This window comes from Pristiophorus japonicus, chromosome 6 (genome assembly GCF_044704955.1).
Source record: "Pristiophorus japonicus isolate sPriJap1 chromosome 6, sPriJap1.hap1, whole genome shotgun sequence".
Lineage (NCBI taxonomy): Eukaryota > Metazoa > Chordata > Chondrichthyes > Pristiophoridae > Pristiophorus > Pristiophorus japonicus.
The window spans coordinates 144,807,626-144,827,121 of record NC_091982.1 but is presented as its reverse complement, the minus strand read 5'-3'; the positions used below and the strand labels follow the sequence as shown (position 1 = coordinate 144,827,121).

The 19,496-nt window shown below is 45.5% G+C and overlaps 1 protein-coding gene across 3 annotated transcripts in view; it reads right to left on the bottom strand.

Annotated features, from left to right (window-relative positions):
- Positions 1-19,496, bottom strand: part of LOC139265811 (AMMECR1-like protein) — a 137,271-nt gene that overhangs the window by 57,405 nt on the left and 60,370 nt on the right. For all 3 annotated transcript variants that reach the window (XM_070883262.1, XM_070883260.1, XM_070883261.1), the window contains one exon: positions 1,704-2,205. In XM_070883262.1, coding sequence (XP_070739363.1) covers positions 1,704-2,173 — 470 coding nt within the window. In that variant the 5' untranslated portion in view covers positions 2,174-2,205. The remainder of the gene's footprint in view (positions 1-1,703; positions 2,206-19,496) is intronic.

Here is a 19,496-nt window from a genome sequence, read left to right as displayed (position 1 = left end):
ATGGGCCCAAGTTTCCACACGATAAAAAACGGGCGCCCCTCCGAGCTGGGCGCCCGTTTTTCGCGCCTAAAACGGCGCCTAAAAAAAACCGCGCTATTCTCGAGCGCCCTGCAGCTCCTTGTCTGCCTGGCGCAGCGCCCAGGGGGGGCGGAGTCTACACTCGCGCCGATTTTGTAAGTGGGAGGGGGCGGGTACCATTTAAATTAGTTTTTTTCCTGCCGGCAACGCTGCGCGTGCGCGTTGGAGCGTTCGCGCACGCGCAGTGTGAAGGAAACATTGGCACTCGGCCATTTTTGTAGTTCTTTGTAGCTGTTTAATTTTTGAACATTTTTTAATAAAAGCACATTGCCCTTCCATGATCAGCACTGAGGCTTCTTGCAGCAGTGAGAAGGTGCAGGAAGCCTCAGAAGTCGAGGCACACGTTTCCCTCCCCACCCCCACCCGCCCTCGGGAACGAACGGAACGGCTGAAGCACTTTCACACAGGTAGGAAGATGGTTTATTTAATCTTTTCTTTGCTTATAAATGTTTATTCAGATTGGATTTATTTGTATAATATTTGTAGAAGTATAAATAAGGATTTATTATAGAATTTAATGACTTCCCTTCCCCCCCCTCCCCCCCACCTCGTTCTGGACGCCTAATTTGTAACCTGCGCCTGATTTTTTAATGTGTAGAACAGGTTTTTTCAGTTCCACTAAAAATCTTCACTTGCTCCATTCTAAGTTAGTTTGGAGTACGTTTTCACTGGAAACTTTGAAATCAGGAGTCAGTGGCCAGACACGCCCCCTTTTGAAGAAAAAATTCTGTTCCAAAGTGGAACTGTTCTACCTGCCTAGAACTGCAGAAAAAAAAATGTGGAGAATTGCGATTTCTAAGATAGTCCGTTCTCCACCAGTTGCTCCTAAAAATCAGGCACAAATCATGTGGAAACTTGGGCCCCATCTCTTAAATGGGCGACCTCTTATTCGAAAACTGTGCCCCCTAGTTCTAGATTCCCCCACGAGGGGAAACATCCTCTCTCATTGAATGGCAGAGCAGGCTCGAGGGGCCAAATGGCCTACTATTTCTTATATATGTTCTTCGAAATAGCTTCTGTGCCAGTCCCTGAGCTTCATTTACATAACCACAGTGCTGGTCACTGAACTGCAGCCAAGTGATTTGAGCACTGGTAGTTACATTGCAGCCAAATGTCTCTGGCACAGGTTGTTGCACTTGGTCTCAGAGCATCACCAAACGTCCCCTGAAATAAAGGACCGACAAGAGTTTTGCCCTCCGGTCACTGGCAATACAGTACTGATTTTGAACCAGCTGCAAGGAGCTGCAGGATAAGCAGCGTGACTGACTCACTGCCTCCCCCCATGATATTCTAGCCAATCGGCACTCGCTATGTGGGAAACCAGAGGGGCACAGCCCACTCGTACACCAGAAGGAGCGTAGCACCGATCTAACCCACTGCACCACTTCATCATTCAGAGACATGAATCATTTGGCTCGTACTGGAGCCAGATACAAGAGCTAAAAGGACAGTGAGCCACTTAATCCCTTATAGATTTTCTCTTACACTTGTTCATTTGATATTTCACGAGGGGACTTACCCTCAACTCTTCACTAATGTCCCTAAATGGGAAGCATCAATGGGAAAGTGTTTTCTCCTCTCTACAATGAGTAGTATATCGACTATCCTTATCCTGCAGTACTCACTATGGGTCATTGGTGAACCTGGGTGATCGGGGCAGTGGGAATCCGTACAGATGACAGTACAACACATCAAAGCAGTAGCAGCACATCTCTGCGGTCACCACCAAGTTCCTCACATTCACTCCACTGATCCCACTGAGCCCAGTCCCGTTCGGGCGGCTTCCCACTGTGCTCAGCCCGGTCACGGGGCCGAGTGTAGAGTTCAAGGAGTTCAGGTTCCCATTGCTCTCCCGGTTGTTCCTCTCGCAATAGTTTTGACTGTAGTTGTGGTTTTGGCTGTGGTTGTGGTGGTTCCCCAGGGCTGTTCCCGACTGCAGGCCAGGCACCGAGCCACAGCCAAGGCCCGTGCCAGGGTGGTTCAGCTGGTTGTGCACATTGCTGCCCGATAGCTTGGGCTTCTTCACCCCGCAGCACCCTGCTGCGATCTTCTGCTCGAGCGTTGGCTCCGCTTGGAGGCACCGCCTCTTTCCCATCCTCCTCCGCAACACACTGTCAGCAAGGCACCCTGAGCAAGAGAACACCCAACAATTAGAGACACAACACGGATACAGATAACACACCAGCAATAAATGTAAAATAAACGCGCAGTACATCAGCACTGTGGTGCCGTCAGCAATAAACAAACACGTGACATTTGCATACAGCAAAATTGCAAGGTTTCACGCATCCACACCCACCCCTAAGGTGAGAACGCTTCACCAGCCACTCAACTGTGACAGATTGCTCAGAATGCAGTCTGAGATTTTGGCCTTCCAAACTTGGGCTCGGTCTGGGAAGTATTTTGAACTTTACAAGACTAAGCAGATGCCACCGTCTATCACTGGTGGCGATGAATTCAGAGCAATATACACAGGGTTATGATAATCATATTTAAGTGAATTGGCTGAAGTCATTTTTCCTATATAGTGTATTGGTATCAATGCCCTAAATATCTTAAGTGCATCACTGAATTCAGTACAAAATGAACAGCAAATGCAATGAGAATCTTAGATTTATTAAATAGTGCTGTAACTTCAAGCATCAACTCACCCAGTCACAGCACCAACTCACTCATACCAGTCATAGCCATTCCACTCCAAAGTCGCACTCTATGAGCTTCAGCACATAATTCTAAGCTGAAGCTCCCAGTGCAGTGCTGAGGGAGCACTGTTGGAAGTGACGTCTTTCGGATGAGATGTTAAACCGAGGCCCCATCTGCTCTCTCAGGTGGACGTAAAAGATCCCATGGCACTATTTCGAAGAAGAGCAGGGCGTTATCCTCGGTGTCCTGGGCCAATATTTATCCCTCAATCAACATAACAAAAAACAGATTATCTGGTCATTATCACATTGCTGTGTGTGGGAGCTTGCTGTGCGCAAATTGGCTGACATGTTTCCCATATTACAACAGTGACTACACTCCAAAAGGACTCCATTGGCTGTAAAACGCTTTGAGACATCCGGTGGTCGCGAAAGGCACTATATAAATGCAAGTCTTTCTTTTACCACCCAACATCATCCAGACACAGCACCATGCCCAGACACAGCACTGCCACACTGCATCGTTCAGGGGTACCCCATGCCAAAAAACCTCTTATTTAGGAGTCGCGCTCGATCGCACCCTGTCATATAGACAGCATCTCCGGAGCCTTGGTAAGAAACTAGAGTCGGGTCAACTTGATCCAGAAACTCGCCGGACCCACATGGGGAGCAGACACTCAAACCCTCGATCTGGCAGCACTCGCCCTGGTGTACTCTACAGCGGAGTACTGCTCTCCGGCATGGCTATCCAGTCCGCATGTCAAATCCGTTGATGTCCAGCTGAATACTTCTATAGAATTATCACCGGTACCTTTTTGTCGACACAAACACCTTGGCTGCTCGTGCTTGCAAACATCGCACCACCACACCTACGCTTGAATATACAATCTCCAGAGAATTCAACCACTACACCAGCAAAGAGATGCTGATCCAGGCCGACTTGAACAACTGACCACCAAACCATCTCAAATCTAGAAGGCCATTTTGGACTGTCGCCGAAGCCCTTCAGCGATCTCCCCTCAGCCTTGATGACCGATGGCGAAATGATTGGAACAACTGGCACATATGGAATGGACTTATTATACTGGATCAGTTCCTATGGAGTGGAGGGTAGCCAATGTAACCCCACTTTTTAAAAAAGGAGGGAGAGAGAAAACAGGGAATTATAGACCGGTCAGCCTGACATCAGTAGTGGGTAAAATGATGGAATCAATTATTAAGGATGTCATAGCAGTGCATTTGGAAAGAGGTGACATGATAGGTCCAAGTCAGCATGGATTTGTGAAAGGGAAATCATGCTTGACAAATCTTCTGGAATTTTTTGAGGATGTTTCCAGTAGAGTGGATAAGGGAGAACCAGTTGATGTGCAAAGTTAGAGCACATGGGATTGGGGGTAGTGTACTGACATAGATTGAGAACTGGTTGTCAGACAGGAAGCAAAGAGTAGGAGTAAATGGTACTTTTCAGAATGGCAGGCAGTGACTAGTGGGGTACCGCAAGGTTCTGTGCTGGGGCCCCAGCTGTTTACACTGTACATTAATGATTTAGATGAGGGGATTAAATGTAGTATCTCCAAATTTGCAGATGACACTAAGTTGGGTGGCAGTGTGAGCCGCGAGGAGGATGCTGTGAGGCTGCAGAGCGACTTGGATAGGTTAGGTGAGTGGGCAAATGCATGGCAGATGAAGTATAATGTGGATAAATGTGAGGTTATCCACTTTGGTGGTAAAAACAGAGAGACAGACTATTATCTGAATGGTGACAGATTAGGAAAAGGGGAGGTGCAAAGAGACCTGGGTGTCATGGTACATCAGTCATTGAAGGTTGGCATGCAGGTGCAGCAGGCGGTTAAGAAAGCAAATGGCATGTTGGCCTTCATAGCAAGGGGATTTGAGTACAGGGGCAGGGAGGTGTTGCTACAGTTGTACAGGGCATTGGTGAGGCCACACCTGGAGTATTGTGTACAGTTTTGGTCTCCTAACCTGAGGAAGGACATTCTTGCTATTGAGGGAGTGCAGCGAAGGTTCACCAGACTGATTCCCGGGATGGTGGGACTGACCTATCAAGAAAGACTGGATCAACTGGGCTTGTATTCACTGGAGTTCAGAAGAATGAGAGGGGACCTCATAGAAACATTTAAAATTCTGACGGGGTTAGACAGGTTAGATGCAGGAAGAATGTTCCCAATGTTGGGGAAGTCCAGAACCAGAGGTCACAGTCTAAGGATAAGGGGTAAGCCATTTAGGACCGAGATGCGGAGGAACTTCTTCACCCAGAGAGTGGTGAACCTGTGGAATTCTCTACCACAGAAAGTTGTTGAGGCCAATTCACTAAATATATTCAAAAAGGAGTTAGATGAGGTCTTTACTACTAGGGGGATCAAGGGGTATGGCGAGAAAGCAGGAATGGGGTACTGAAGTTGAATGTTCAGCCATGAACTCATTGAATGGCGGTGCAGGCTAGAAGGGCCGAATGGCCTACTCCTGCACCTATTTTCTATGTTTCTATGACCCCACAGTGCTACCTGAAGGATCAAACCTTCCTTGTAAACAGCGGACAACCATCAACTGCCTCAGAACGGTTGTGGTCGAAGCTGCCATCTTCTCCATAGGTGGAAGATTAAAGCATCCCCATCAGGTGACTGTGCAGCTCCTAATCAGATTCTGGAGTACATCATTGAGCACTGCCCGCAGAAGGCATTCGCAGGCAGCCTACAAGATATCCACGCTGTTAAACCGGAAGCTTTGGCCTGGATATCTCACTTAGATATTGACATATGATTTGCTTTGCTACTACCATACGAAAGAAGAAAACTGCATTGCCCAGAAACAGCACTGCCTCACTGCATCGCCAAGACACCAGCTCTCCGCCCAGCATCACCCAGATACAGCTGTCATTCAGTCTGCTTGTCAGATACATCACTGCCATCTTTTCCCGGAAGTACTGTACCAGAATAGTTATCATTGTGTCAATTAACACACTTGCATGTTGTACTTAAGAGTAATTCCATCGTTACAATCACCCCAGAATTTAAACATCTCCCCCTATTCCATCATTACAGCAACCCAACAATTAAAATCTACTTCAACTCGTCCTCACCAATCTGCCTATTGCAGATGCATCTGTCCATGACAGCAGTCATTATACTGAATTATAAAGGGATACTTACAGTCTGTACTGGATTATAATGGGGTAATTACAGACTGTACTGCATTATAATGGGATAATTACAGACAGAACTGGATTATAATGGGGTAATTACAGACATTGTACTGGATTATAATGGGGTAATTACAGACTGTGAAAAATCAAAGCACATGGTATTGGCGATAATGTACTGGTGTGGATAGAGAATAGGTAGGCAGACAGGAAGCAGAGAGTTGGGATAAACGGGTCCTTTTCGGAATGGGAGGCAGTGACTAGTGGAGTGCCGCAGGGATCAGTGCTGGGACCCCAGCTCTTTACAATATACATTAATGATTTGGATGAAGGAATTGAGTGTAATATCTCCAAGTTTGCAGATGACACTAAACTGGGTGGCGGTGTGAGCTGCGAGGAGGATACTAAGAGGCTGCAGGGTGACTTGGACAGGTTAGGGGAGTGGGCAAATGCACGGCAGATGCAGTATGATGTGGATAAATGTGAGGTTATCCACTTTGGTGGCAAAAACACAAAGGCAGAATATTATCTGAATGGCGGCAGATTAGGAAAAGGGGAGGTGCAACGAGACCTGGGTGTCATGGTTCATCAGTCATTGAAAGTTGGCATGCAGGTGCAGCAGGCGGTGAAGATGGCAAATGGCATGTTGGCCTTCATAGCTAGGGGATTTGAGTATAGGAGCAGGATGGTCTTACTGCAATTGTACAGGGCCTTGGTGAGGCCTCACCTCGAATATTGTGTTCAGTTTTGGTCTCCTAATCTGAGTAAGGACATTCTTGCTACAGAGGGAGTGCAGCGAAGGTTCACCAGACTGATTCCAGGGATGGCTGGACTGACATATGAGGAGAGACTGGATCAACTGGGCCTTTATACATTGGAGTTTAGAAGGATGAGAGGGGATCTCACAGAAACGTATAAGATTCTGACGGGACGGGACAGGTTAGATGCGGGAAGAATGTTCCCGATGTTGGGGAAGTCCAGAACCAGGGGACACAGTCTTAGGATAAGGGGTAGGCTATTTAGGACTGAGATGAGGAGAAACTTCTTCACGCAGAGAGTTGTTAACCTGTGGCATGCGCAGAGAGTTGTTGATGCCAGTTCATTGGATACATTCAAGAGGGAGTTAGATATGGCCCTTACGGATAAAGGGATCAAGTGGTATGGAGAGAAAGCAGGAAAGGGGTATTGGGGTGAATGATCAGCCATGATGTTATTGAATGGCGGTGCAGGCTCGAAGGGCCGAATGGCTTACTCCTGCATCTATTTTCTATGTTTCGATGTCTGTCAGGAGCTGCAGCTGGATACACTTCCTGCACTTGTAGTTGTCAGGGACACTGGTCGTGTGCCTGACTTCCAACATAGCACAGGAGGAGCATGACATGGGTCTGGGCTCTCCTGCCATGACTTAACCCTTAGAATAACTTAATTGGTAACAACGCCTGTGCTGGATTATAATGGGGGTAATTACAGACTGTACTGGATTATAATGGGGTAATTACAGGCTGTACTGGATTAAAATGGGGGTAATTGCAGACTGTACTGGATTATAATGGGGTAATTACAGACAGTACTGGATTATAATGGGGTAATTACAGACTGTACTGGATTATAAAGTGGGTCATTACAGACTGTACTGGATTATAATGGGGTAATTACAAACAATACTGGATTATAATGGGGTAATTACAGACTGTACTGGATTATAATGGGGTAATTACAGGCTGTACTGGATTATAATGGGGGTAATTACAAACCGTACTGGATTATAATGGGGTAATTACAGACTATACTGGATTATCATGGGGTAATTACAGACTGTACTGGATTATAATGGGGGTAATTACAGGCTGTACTGGATTATAATGATGGTAATTACAGACTGTACTGGACAAAAATGGGGGTAATTACAGACTGCACTGGATTATAATGGGGGTCATTACCGACTGTACTGGACTATAATGGGGGTAATTACGAACTGTACTGGATTATAATGGGTTTTGTTACAGACTGTACTGGATTATAGTGGGGTAATTACAGACTGCACTGGATTATAATGGGGTAATTACAGATTGTACTGCATTATAATGGGGTAATTACATACTGTGGTGGATTATAATGGGGTTAAATGCAGACTGTACTGGATTATAATGGGTTTTGTTACAGACTGTACTGGATTATAATGGGGGTAATTACGAACTGTACTGGGTTATAATGGGTTTTGTTACAGACTGTACTGGATTATAGTGGGGTAATTACAGATTGCACTGGATTATAATGGGGTAATTACAGACTGTACTGGATTATAATGGGGTAATTACAGGCTGTACTGGATTAGAATGGGGTAATTACAGGCTGTACTGGATTATAATGGGGGTAATTAAAGACTGTACTGGATTATAATGGGGGTAATTACAGACTATACTGGATTATAATGGGGTAATTACAGGCTGTACTGGATTATCATGGAGGTAATTAAAGACTGCTGGATTATAATGGGGGTAATTACAGACTCTACTGGATTATAATGGGGGTAATTACAGACTCTACTGGATTATAATGGAGGTAATTACAGACTGCACTGGATTATAATGGGGGTAATTAAAGACTGTCTACAGACTGTGCTGGATTATAATGGGGTAATTACAGACTGTACTTGATTATAATAGGGTAATTACAGACTGTATTGGATTATAATGTGGTAATTACAGTCGGTACTGGATTATAATGGGAGTTATTACAGACTGTTCTGGACCTTAATGGGGTAATTACAGTCTGTACTGGATTATCATGGGGTAATTACAGATTGTACTGGTTTATAATGAGGTAATTTGTCGATAGATAGAAAAAGAACAACCATAGATTGCAAGGCTTGCTGGGACATTATATTTGGTCAACCTAAGAATTAGAGCTTACTTCAGCAACTATACCAAACAAGTTGTCAGCAGTTGAAACCACGGGTTGCATTACCTCACGGCAGCTACGGTTATCTGTCTTCTCTGTCTAATTATAATCACAATAAGGATGTGTAAACCAAAAAAAAACAGACAGTGTGTACAGGGGGCAAGGAGAGGTTAGCGCAAAATAAGGGAAGGGTAGTTAAGACAAGTAGCCATTGGATAACACTGATGAGGTAATTAAATTAACTGCTAGACTCTGCACTATTACAAAAAAAAGAGGAACCATCACATATGATAGGACTTGTTTACTTGGGTGTATAAATATTCCAAAATTTCTGTAGATTGTCGGAGTTGGTACCCTAAGCCTTTGACTAGGGCGCTCTCCCCTTGTATACAAGTAAAAATAAACTAACAATCTGACGGTCTGCTTATGTTAAGAGGCTTACCTTGAATCGGTATCTTCGACAGAATTTATTGGAGGTCCCACCGAGATCGCTTACTATTTGCCAGTGAATAAACGGACAAGAACACGGTGACTCTCTAGGGAAGGACTCTAACTGGCCAGTCATCGGTGACATTTCTGTTACTAAAGGAGCCCTTCCTTGGAGAGAGTGCGAGTGTAGTCTGTTTGTCTTGGCAAAAGTACTGCGATCGTAGGACTCATTTCAGGATCGAGTTAAATTTTTGTAATCACTTCCTCTTTCAGCTTGACAGTAAGAGGGGCCAGATTCCGAAAAGCAAAAAAATTCAGCGCTGAAGCGGGCCGGCAGATTGTAAAGGGGGGAAGGTAAGAAAAGACATCATTAAAAGGTCCCTGTTTCTTGTGTGATAGAAACAAATACCCTTGTGTGATAGGGAGAAATAAGATGGGACGCGATCCTTGTGGGATAGGATCATAGAAATTATCCTTGTGTGATAGGATAAGTCATCCTTGTGTGATAGGATGAGGACCCATGTTTGATGGGGTCATTTAGAATAAGTTAAGGACTCAGTCTGTAGGGGCATGCAACGCAGACTAAGAATTGATTATTTGTTTAGTAAAAGCATAAGGACTATGATCTGTGCACCCCTTTGGGTTTTCGCGTTTTTTTATTGTCTTCATAATATTGTTATGAGCGTCAATTGTCTATGAGCTCTTAGGAAGACATAACAGGGAAATCAACAGGGAACGTTGTGTTTCAGAAACGTATAGATTGGTTGAGACAGAACAGTGATCGGTTGATTAGCAGCGAGTAACTCGTGTCCAACAATATCTCAAACACCCAGACTGAGCCCGAATTAAGAACCCAAATGGGTCATGTGACGGCCAGGTGAATTGGGCGTGGGGAACTCGGTTGGAGCGAGAGGACTGTGATACGGAGAACTGTGATATCTCAACCAGTTAAATATGGGTGCCGGAACAAGAAGGGGCACACCAGCCTTTTTCATGCTCCAGAATTGTGGTCAGTCTTCAATTGATCACCTAAAAAAGATGGGTAAACAGGCCATTTCCACCCGATGGTTCATTTAATTTAGAGAGAACAACATGTAGAGGAGTGTCTTATAAACAGAGACCCAGGGGAAAAAGAAAGTAATTAAAAAAAAAGGCCTGGGTTCCGATTCTTCGAGCCCACATAAAATTAACAGAGGAAGTAAATCAATATGTAAGAAAAGGAAAAAAAGAAGAAACCTTATAGTGATGTATATGGATCCAAAATGTAGAACTGGCCAAACAATAAGCTTTGTTGAATGAAGAGAGACTTTTGTGAATGTCTGTTTTTGAGTGAGAGTACTTGTGTGATTTTGACTGCAGAATGAATGAAAGCCTTCTTTGGGAAACTGGGGAGTTGTCGGTTTGTTTCAGCTCCACCCACTTTTTCAAAGAGTGAAGTTTTTTTTAAACCCTTCGTAGTGTTGTCCTGTATGTGGGAAGTTTAAGAATGTGAACCTTATTGAATTACATTTTAAGTTAGAAACGAAGGTGTGGATTTATTCGGATGATAAGTTACGAAGCTAGGAAATGAACAAAGGATAGGTTTGTTGAGCGAAACATTTTTTTTTTTAAAAAGCCTGCGTGGTCCGAGAAGGGAAGTTGTAATGCATTTTTTTTTAAAGCGAGGCTGCAGGCTGGGGGAGTATGCTCCCATTGCCCTTTGTGTAAAACCTTGATGCGAAAGCTTCTAGCTCAGTAAATGGATTTTAAATCAAAGATTGGCAGTACAATATCTGAATTGGGATTTTGAGATATTTCAGGTGATTTCCCCTTGATAAACATTTTGGTTGTATTGGAAAAATCTTGGGTTTGGAAGCCTTTTTAATAAAATTACACAACTACTGAGTCAGGAGCTGAAGCTTAAAAGGTTGTAATTTATGAGACACTGTTGGTCCAAGTTTTGGCCTCAGTTGCTCCTGATTTTTTGGAGCAACTGGTGCAGAACGGAGTATCTTAGAAATTTAAATTCTCGGCATTTAGTTTGCTCCAGTTCTAGTCAGTTAGAACAGTTTCACTTTGGAACAGAATTTTTTTTCAAAAGGGGGCGTGTCCGGCCACTTACGCCCGTTTTCAAAGTTTCCGCAGTGAAAACTTACTCCAAACTAACTTAGAATGGAGTAAGTGAAGATTTTTGTACGCTTGAAAAAACTTTGTCTACACTTTAGAAAATCAGGCGCAGGTTACAAATCAGGTGTAGGGAATGGGGGGGGGGGCGGTTTAAAGGGAAGTTTACAAACATTAAACACTTCAGTTTTACAAATAAAGAGCCACCATCAATAATAAATGATAAAAACATCAATAAATCAATCAAAAAAAATTTATATATTTTTTTAAATCAATAAATAAAACATTTTCTACTTACCGACTGCAGCACCGGGAGCCCTCCAACAGCGTGCTGGGATGCCCCCCCAGTGTGTCTCTGTCAGTGTCTCTATCTCTCTGTCTGTCTGTCTGTTTGTGTGTGTCACTCTCTGTCTGTCAGTGTCTGTGTTTCTGACAGCGAGGGGAGGGGGAGGAGGGGGGTAGAGGGAGAGGGGGGGCAGGGGGAGGGGAGGGAGGAAGGCAGAGGGGGAGGGAGGGAAGGGGGAGAAGGGGGAGGGGGAGAGAAGGGGGGGAAGAGGAGAAGGGGAAAGGGGGGGAGAGGAGAAGGGGAAAGGGGAGAGGACAAGGGGAAAGGGGGGGAAGAGAGGAGAAGGGGAAAGGGGGGGAGAGAAGGGGAAAGGGGGGAGAAGGGGAAAGGGGGGAGAGGAGAAGGAGAAAGAGAAGGGGGGAAAGGAGAAGGGGGAAAGGAGAAGGGGGGAAAGGAGAAGGGGGAAAGGAGAAGGGGGGAAAGGAGAAGGGGGAAAGGAGAAGGGGGAAAGGAGAAGGGGGAAAGGAGAAGGGGGAAAGGAGAAGGGGGAAAGGAGAAGGGGGAAAGGAGAAGGGGGAAAGGAGAAGGGGGAAAGGAGAAGGGGGAAAGGAGAAGGGGGAAAGGAGAAGGGGGAAAGGAGAAGGGGGAAAGGAGAAGGGGGAAAGGAGAAGGGGGAAAGGAGAAGGGGGAAAGGAGAAGGGGGAAAGGAAAAGGGGGGGGAAAGGAGAAGAGGGGGGAAAGGAGAAGAGGGGGGAAAGGAGAAGAGGGGGGGAAAGGAGAAGAGGGGGGGAAAGGAGAAGAGGGGGGGAAAGGAGAAGAGGGGGGGAAAGGAGAAGAGGGGGGGAAAGGAGAAGAGGGGGGGAAAGGAGAAGAGGGGGGGAAAGGAGAAGAGGGGGGGAAAGGAGAAGAGGGGGGGAAAGGAGAAGAGGGGGGGAAAGGAGAAGAGGGGGGGAAAGGAGAAGAGGGGGGGAAAGGAGAAGAGGGGGGGAAAGGAGAAGAGGGGGGGAAAGGAGAAGAGGGGGGGGAAAGGAGAAGAGGGGGGGAAAGGAGAAGAGGGGGGGAAAGGAGAAGAGGGGGGGAAAAGAGAAGAGGGGGGGAAAAGAGAAGGGGGGGGGAAAAGAGAAGGGGGGGGGGGGGGAAGGAGAAGGGGGGGGGAGGGGAGGCTTAACGGGCCGGGCCCGGCCGGGCCCAAGACTTCGGGCAGGGCCCGTTCCCAGCACCAGACTTACAGGTAGGTGGTGTTGGGTCGGGTCGGGTCCGGGGTCCGGGGCGCGGGTCGGGTTGGGGGGAGCACGGGTTGGGGTCGGGAGCGTGGGTCGGGTCGGGTCGGGGGGGGCGGAGGGAGGTCGGTTCGGTTCGGGGCGGAGGGAGGGAGGGAGGGAGAGGGAGGTCGGTTCGGTTCGGGGCGGAGGGAGGGAGGGAGAGGGAGGTCAGGTCGGGGGCGTGGGAGCGCGGGTCGGGTCGGGGGGGTGTTGGGAGGGAGGTCGGTTCGGTTCAGGTCGGGGGGGGGGAGGGAGGGAGAGGGAGGTCAGGTCGGGGGGGGGGGGGGGAGGGAAAGCGCGGGTCGGGTCGGGTCCGGGGGGGGGTCGCGGGTCGGGTCCGGGTGGGGGTGGGGGGGGGGGGGGGGGAGGGTCGAGGGGGTGATGGGAGGGAGGTCGGTTCGGTTCGGGTCGGGGGGGGAAGGGGGGCGGGAGCGCGGGTCCGGTCCGGTCCGTGGGCGGGGGTGGGGGGGGCGGGAGGGAAGCGGGAGTCGAGTCGGAGCGGGAGGAAGCAGGAGCTGGCTGTGGGAGGCAGCCTTATGCACGCAGCCCCAGTGAGGCCATTGGGCCAGGGCTAGGTGCTGCGTGCTTCGGCCCCTCCCACACAGTTTTGGGCGCCTGGAGCTACTGCACATGCGTGCCCACTGTAGCGCGCAAGTGCAGAGGTCCCGGCACTGTTTTCATCGCAGGGACCTAGCTCCGCCCCCAATTGCTCGTGCTGCGCCGCGCCTGACTCAAGAGACCTGCAGGGAGCCGGAGAATACGGAAGTTATTTTTAGGCGCACTTTGTGGCGCGAAAAACGGGCGTCCAGGTCGGGGCTGCGCCATTCTAGGCGCGGCCTGAAACTTGGGCCCTGTATCATAATATTGAAGTTACAGAGCAAAATATTGGAGTTTTTGATGTTCAGCTTCTAAACCAGGAGTTGGGCACACAATTATAAAACAAGTACTTTGCATTCTGTGATCTGTGAATCACTATAAGCATAAATGAGAAGTCCGATTTAAAAAAAACAGTATTACCATATTTGACATTTTGTAATCCAACAATAGATACAAATATAAAAGGGGGGTGGCAGATTATATTTTGGCAACTTGGTATGTACCAGGTATTTCCGCAATTGCAAAACAAATCTGTGAAAATTGTGTTACCTGTCAGACAATGAATCCGGGTAAACGGAAAAGGTAGAATCTGCCTCCCACTCAAACCCAATGGGGCCTTTTGTAAATTTGCAAATGGATTTTATTGAATTACCCCCATGCATGGGATTTAAGTATGTATTAGTAATTATAGATGTGTTTTCTAAATGGGTTGAAGCTTTTCCATGTAAAAAAAAATAACACAACTACTGTCGCGAAGCATTTGTTAAAAGAAATTGTGCCACGATTTGGCATACCTGTACAACTCTCAAGTGACAATGGGTCACATTTTACTGGGACAGTTGTGAAAAAAATGTGTCGAGCGTTACAAATCGACCAACATTTCCACTGCAGTTATCACCCACAGTCAGCTGGATTGGTGGAGAGATACAACAGAATATTGAAGAATAAACTAGCAAAGTTATGTGATGAGACTGGACTCAAATGGATCGAACTGTTACCTTTGGCAGTAATGGTAATGCGATCAGCAACAAATAGAACGACAGGATTATCACCACATGAAATCGTCATGGGACGTCCCCAACGTTTGCCTTTTTCTGCACCGTTTACTGCTAAACAAATGGATGTCCACAAAATGGAAGAAAATATGCTAAACTATTGCATTGCTTTAACAAAATGTATTTCTAGCTTTCATTCCCAGGTAAAGGAAGCCCAAATTGATCCTGCTGAAGGAAGATGCCATAGCTTGGAGCCTGGCGAGTTTGAGTACGTGAAGGTGTTCAAGAGGAAAAATAGTCTTCACCTAAGGTTTGAAGGTCCATTCCAGATCCTGTTGACCACCAATACTGCCGTGAAGATAAAGGAGAGACCTACATGGATCCACGCCTCACACTGCAAAAGAGCTCCAGGACACGAGGAAAATAAATCACCAACCCCATCAGTAAAGGGAAATAGACATTAGGACTATGTTTCCTTGTGACACTTATAATACCTGTAATGCCCGAATTGCATGTAAACATCTTCTTGTATATGTCCCACAAATACGCTACGGAAAACAAATCAAAGAAGGAGGTTGTTGGATATGTACCCAAACCCCTCTCCACTCTAAGGGAGGGATTCCTCTTAGACCTATCTCACTTAAACTTAAGTGAGATAGGTCTAAGAAGTAGTAGAATGGTATATCTACCAGAACGGCACATGCCAATTCCCTAGGATGATAAGAGTTGCGTCTGTGGTAGTATACCCACCATCGGGCGACGGGAAAATGATGGAATCCTCTAGTTTATCATTTTACCCCATATCTGCAGAGCCCTGGGAAAAGGGGGGATATCGTCTGAATACCTTTGAAGGGTGGTACCAACCGAGGTATGACCACTCCCAACAGCCTCCCTTCCTCACCCTTACCAGGGCCACAGGTATGGGAAGGCCGCCGGGAACAATATGTTTAGTAAGGAACTTGGGCGGGGGAATATTCGTAGGCATGAGTCAGTGCGAATATAATTTTACAGTGATGGGTACTCCTGACGAGTTTCCCCTTTATACGTCCTCTCAGTTTTATGGTTGTACATTGAATGTCCCATACGCCAACCAGGTAGGTACTTTCAACTATTCCCTGGTATCCGCAAGGTTTAATGTGGATGAAACCACCTCGTACAATGGAACATACTTTGTTTGTGGCCACAAGGCCTATTCCTGGTTGCCAAGGGCTGGACAGGATCATGTTACCTGGCATATGTGGTACCATACATTCGTCACTTATCCTCTCTAGAAAATCACCCGCATTATCGATCCAGACGAGCCATTACAGAAACAACGATTCTTTTCTATCCTTGTTCCCCCTCTAGGAGTAGCACGTGCCATAAGGGAAATAAGAAAAGTGGCTAGAATATTAGAAGAGGTAGCAATAAGCTATAAGCAGATTAAACGATGAGACGGTGGCTATAAGAACAGTAGCTTTGCAAAATAGAATGGCTCTGAACTATCTGCTGACAGAAAAGGGTGGAACATGTGCACTAATAGGGTCCGAGCGTTGCACGTAAATTCCTGACAATTCTGAATTCCTGACATTTCTGAGGAAATAGGTAACTTAGTGGACCACATCCGGAAGGAAGTTGAAAAGTTAAAGAAACCAGGTTCCTGGGGCATGTTTGATTGGGCAGGCGGATGGTTCGGGCCTATAGGTCAAACCATAGTATAAGGGCTGATCATATTCCTGGTCATTATCTTTGCTCTATATTTGGTATTTGCCCTGATATAATACTGCTGTGCGCGACTAGGGGCTACAGCCGTACCAGCGGGGGCGACCACCATGATGGTAGCCACAACCCCAGAAGTCTCAGAGAAGGCAGAAACCATGGAGATGGAGAGACTCTGAAAAATTCAGTTGGACTAAAAGTTATTGTCCCTATAGGGACAAAAGGGAGGAATGTGGAAAGATAGAAAAAGAGCAACCATAGATTGCAAGGCTTGCTGGGACATTATATTTGGTCAACCTAAGAATTAGGGCTTACTTCAGCAACTATACCAAACAAGCTGTCAGCAGTTGAAACCACGGGTTGCATTACCTCACGGCAGCTACGGTTATCTGTCTTCTCTGTCTAATTATAATCACAATAAGGATGTGTAAACCAAAAAAAAACAGACAGTGTGTACAGGGGGCAAGGAGAGGTTAGCCAAAAATAAGGAAAGGGTAGTTAAGACAAGTAGCCATTGGATAACACTGATGAGGTAATTAAATTAACTGCTAGACTCTGCACTATTACAAAAAAAAGAGGAACCATCACATGTAGACTTGTTTACTTGGGTATATAAATATTCCAAAATTTCTGTAGATTGTCAGAGTTGGTACCCTAAGCCTTTGACGGGGGCGCTCTCCCCATGTATACAAGTAAAAATAAACTAACAATCTGACGGTCTGCTTGTGTTAAGCAGACTGGATCAACTGGGCTTGTATTCACTGGAGTTCAGAAGAATGAGAGGGGATCTCATAGAAACGTTTAAAATTCTGATGGGTTTAGACAGGTTAGATGCAGGAAGAATGTTCCCAATGTTGGGGAAGTCCCGAACCAGGGATCATAGTCTAAGGATAAGGGGTAAGCCATTTAGGACTGAGATGAGGAGAAACTTCTTCACCCAGAGAGTGGTGAACCTGTGGAATTCTCTACCACAGAAAGTTGTTGAGGCCAATTCACTAAATATATTCAAAAAGGAGTTAGATATAGTCCTTACTACTAGGGGGATCAAGGGGTATGGCGAGAAAGCAGGAATGGGGTACTGAGGTTGCATGTTCAGCAATGAACTCATTGAATGGCGGTGCAGGCTCGAATGGCCGAATGGCCTACTCCTGCACCTATTTTTATGTTTCTATGTTAAGAGTCTTACCTTGATCGGTATCTTCGACAAATTACAGGCTGAACTGGATTATAATGGGGTAATTAAAGGCTACACTGGATTATAATGGTGGTACTTACAGACTGTACTGGATTATAATGGGGGTAATTACAGGCTGTACTGGATTATAATGGGGTAATTACAGACTGTACTGGATTATAATGGGGTAATTACAAACTCTACTGGATTATAATGAGGTAATTACAGACGGTACTGGATTATAATGATGTAATTACAGACTGTACAGGATTATAATGGGGGTAATTACAGTCTGTACTCGATTATAATGGGCATAATTACAGACTGTACTGGATTATAATGGGGGTAATTACAGACTGCTGGATTATAATGGGGGTAATTACAGACTGTACTGGATTATAATGGGGTAATTACACACTGTCCTGCATTATAATGGGGTAATTACAGACTGTACTGGATTATAATGGGGTCATTACAGACTGTATTGGATTATAATGGGGTAATTGCAGTCGGTACTGGATTATAATGTGGGTTATTACAGACTGATCTGGACTAGTCGGTACTGGATTATAATGTGGGTTATTACAGACTGTTCTGGAACATAATAGGGATAATTACAGACTGTACTGGATTATAATGGGATAATGACAGTCGGTACTGGATTATAATGGAGGTTATTAAAGACTGTACTGGATTATAATGGGAGTAATTACAGACTGCACTGGATTATAATGGGGGTAATTACAGGCTGTATTGGATTATAATGGGGGTAAAAAAGACTGTACTGGATTATAATGGGGGTAATTACAGACTGTACTGGATTATAATGGGTTAATTACAGACGGTACTGGATTATAATGGGGTAATTACAGACTGTACTGGATTTTAATGGGGGTAATTACAGGCTGTACTGGATTATAATGGGGGTAATTACAGACTGTACTGGATTATAATGGGGTAAAAAACTGTACTGGATTATAATGGGGGTAAAAAAGACTGCAATAGATTATAATGCTGATAATTATGACTGTACAGAATTATAATGGGGGTAATTACAGACTGTACTGAATGAAAATGGGGTAATTACAGACTGCTGGATTATAATGGGGGTAATTACAGGCTGTACTGGATTATAATGGGGTCATTACAAACTGTGCTGGATTTTAATGGGGGAAATTACAGACTGTACTGGATGATAATGAGGGTAATTACAGACTGTACTGGATTATAATGGGGGTAATTGCAGACTGTACTGGATTATAATGGGGGTAATTACAGGCTGTACTGGATTATAATCGGGGTAATTACAGACTGTACTGGATTATAATGGGGTCATTACAGAGTGTACTGGATTATAATGGGGGTAATTACAGATTGTACTGGATTATAATGGGGTAATTACAGACTGTACTGGATTATAATGGGGTCATTACAAACTGTGCTGGATTTTAATGGGGGAAATTACAGACTGTACTGGATGATAATGAGGGGTATTCAACATTCAGGAAGGATAGAATAAAAGGAAAAGGAGGTGGGGTAGCATTGCTGGTTAAAGAGAAGATTAATGCAATAGTTAGGAAAGACATTAGCTTGGATGATGTGGAATCTATATGGGTAGAGCTGCAGAACACCAAAGGGCAAAAAACGTTAGTAGGAGTTGTGTACAGACCTCCAAACAGTAATAGGGATGTTGGGGAGGGCATCAAACAGGAAATTAGGGGTGCATGCAATAAAGGTGTAGCAGTTATAATGGGTGACTTTAATATGCACATAGATTGGGCTAGCCAAACTGGAAGCAATACGGTGGAGGAGGATTTCCTGGAGTGCATAAGGGATGGTTTTCTAGACCAATATGTTGAGGAACCAACTAGGGGGGAGGCCATCTTAGACTGGGTATTGTGTAATGAGAGAGGATTAATTAGCAATCTCATTGTGCGAGGCCCCTTGGGGAAGAGTGACCATAATATGGTGGAATTCTGCATTAGGATGGAGAATGAAACAGTAATTTCAGAGACCATGGTCCAGAACTTAAAGAAGGGTAACTTTGAAGGTATGAGGCGTGAATTGGCTAGGATAGATTGGCGAATGATACTTAGGGGGTTGACTGTGGATGGGCAATGGCAGACATTTAGAGACCGCATGGATGAATTACAACAATTGTACATTCCTGT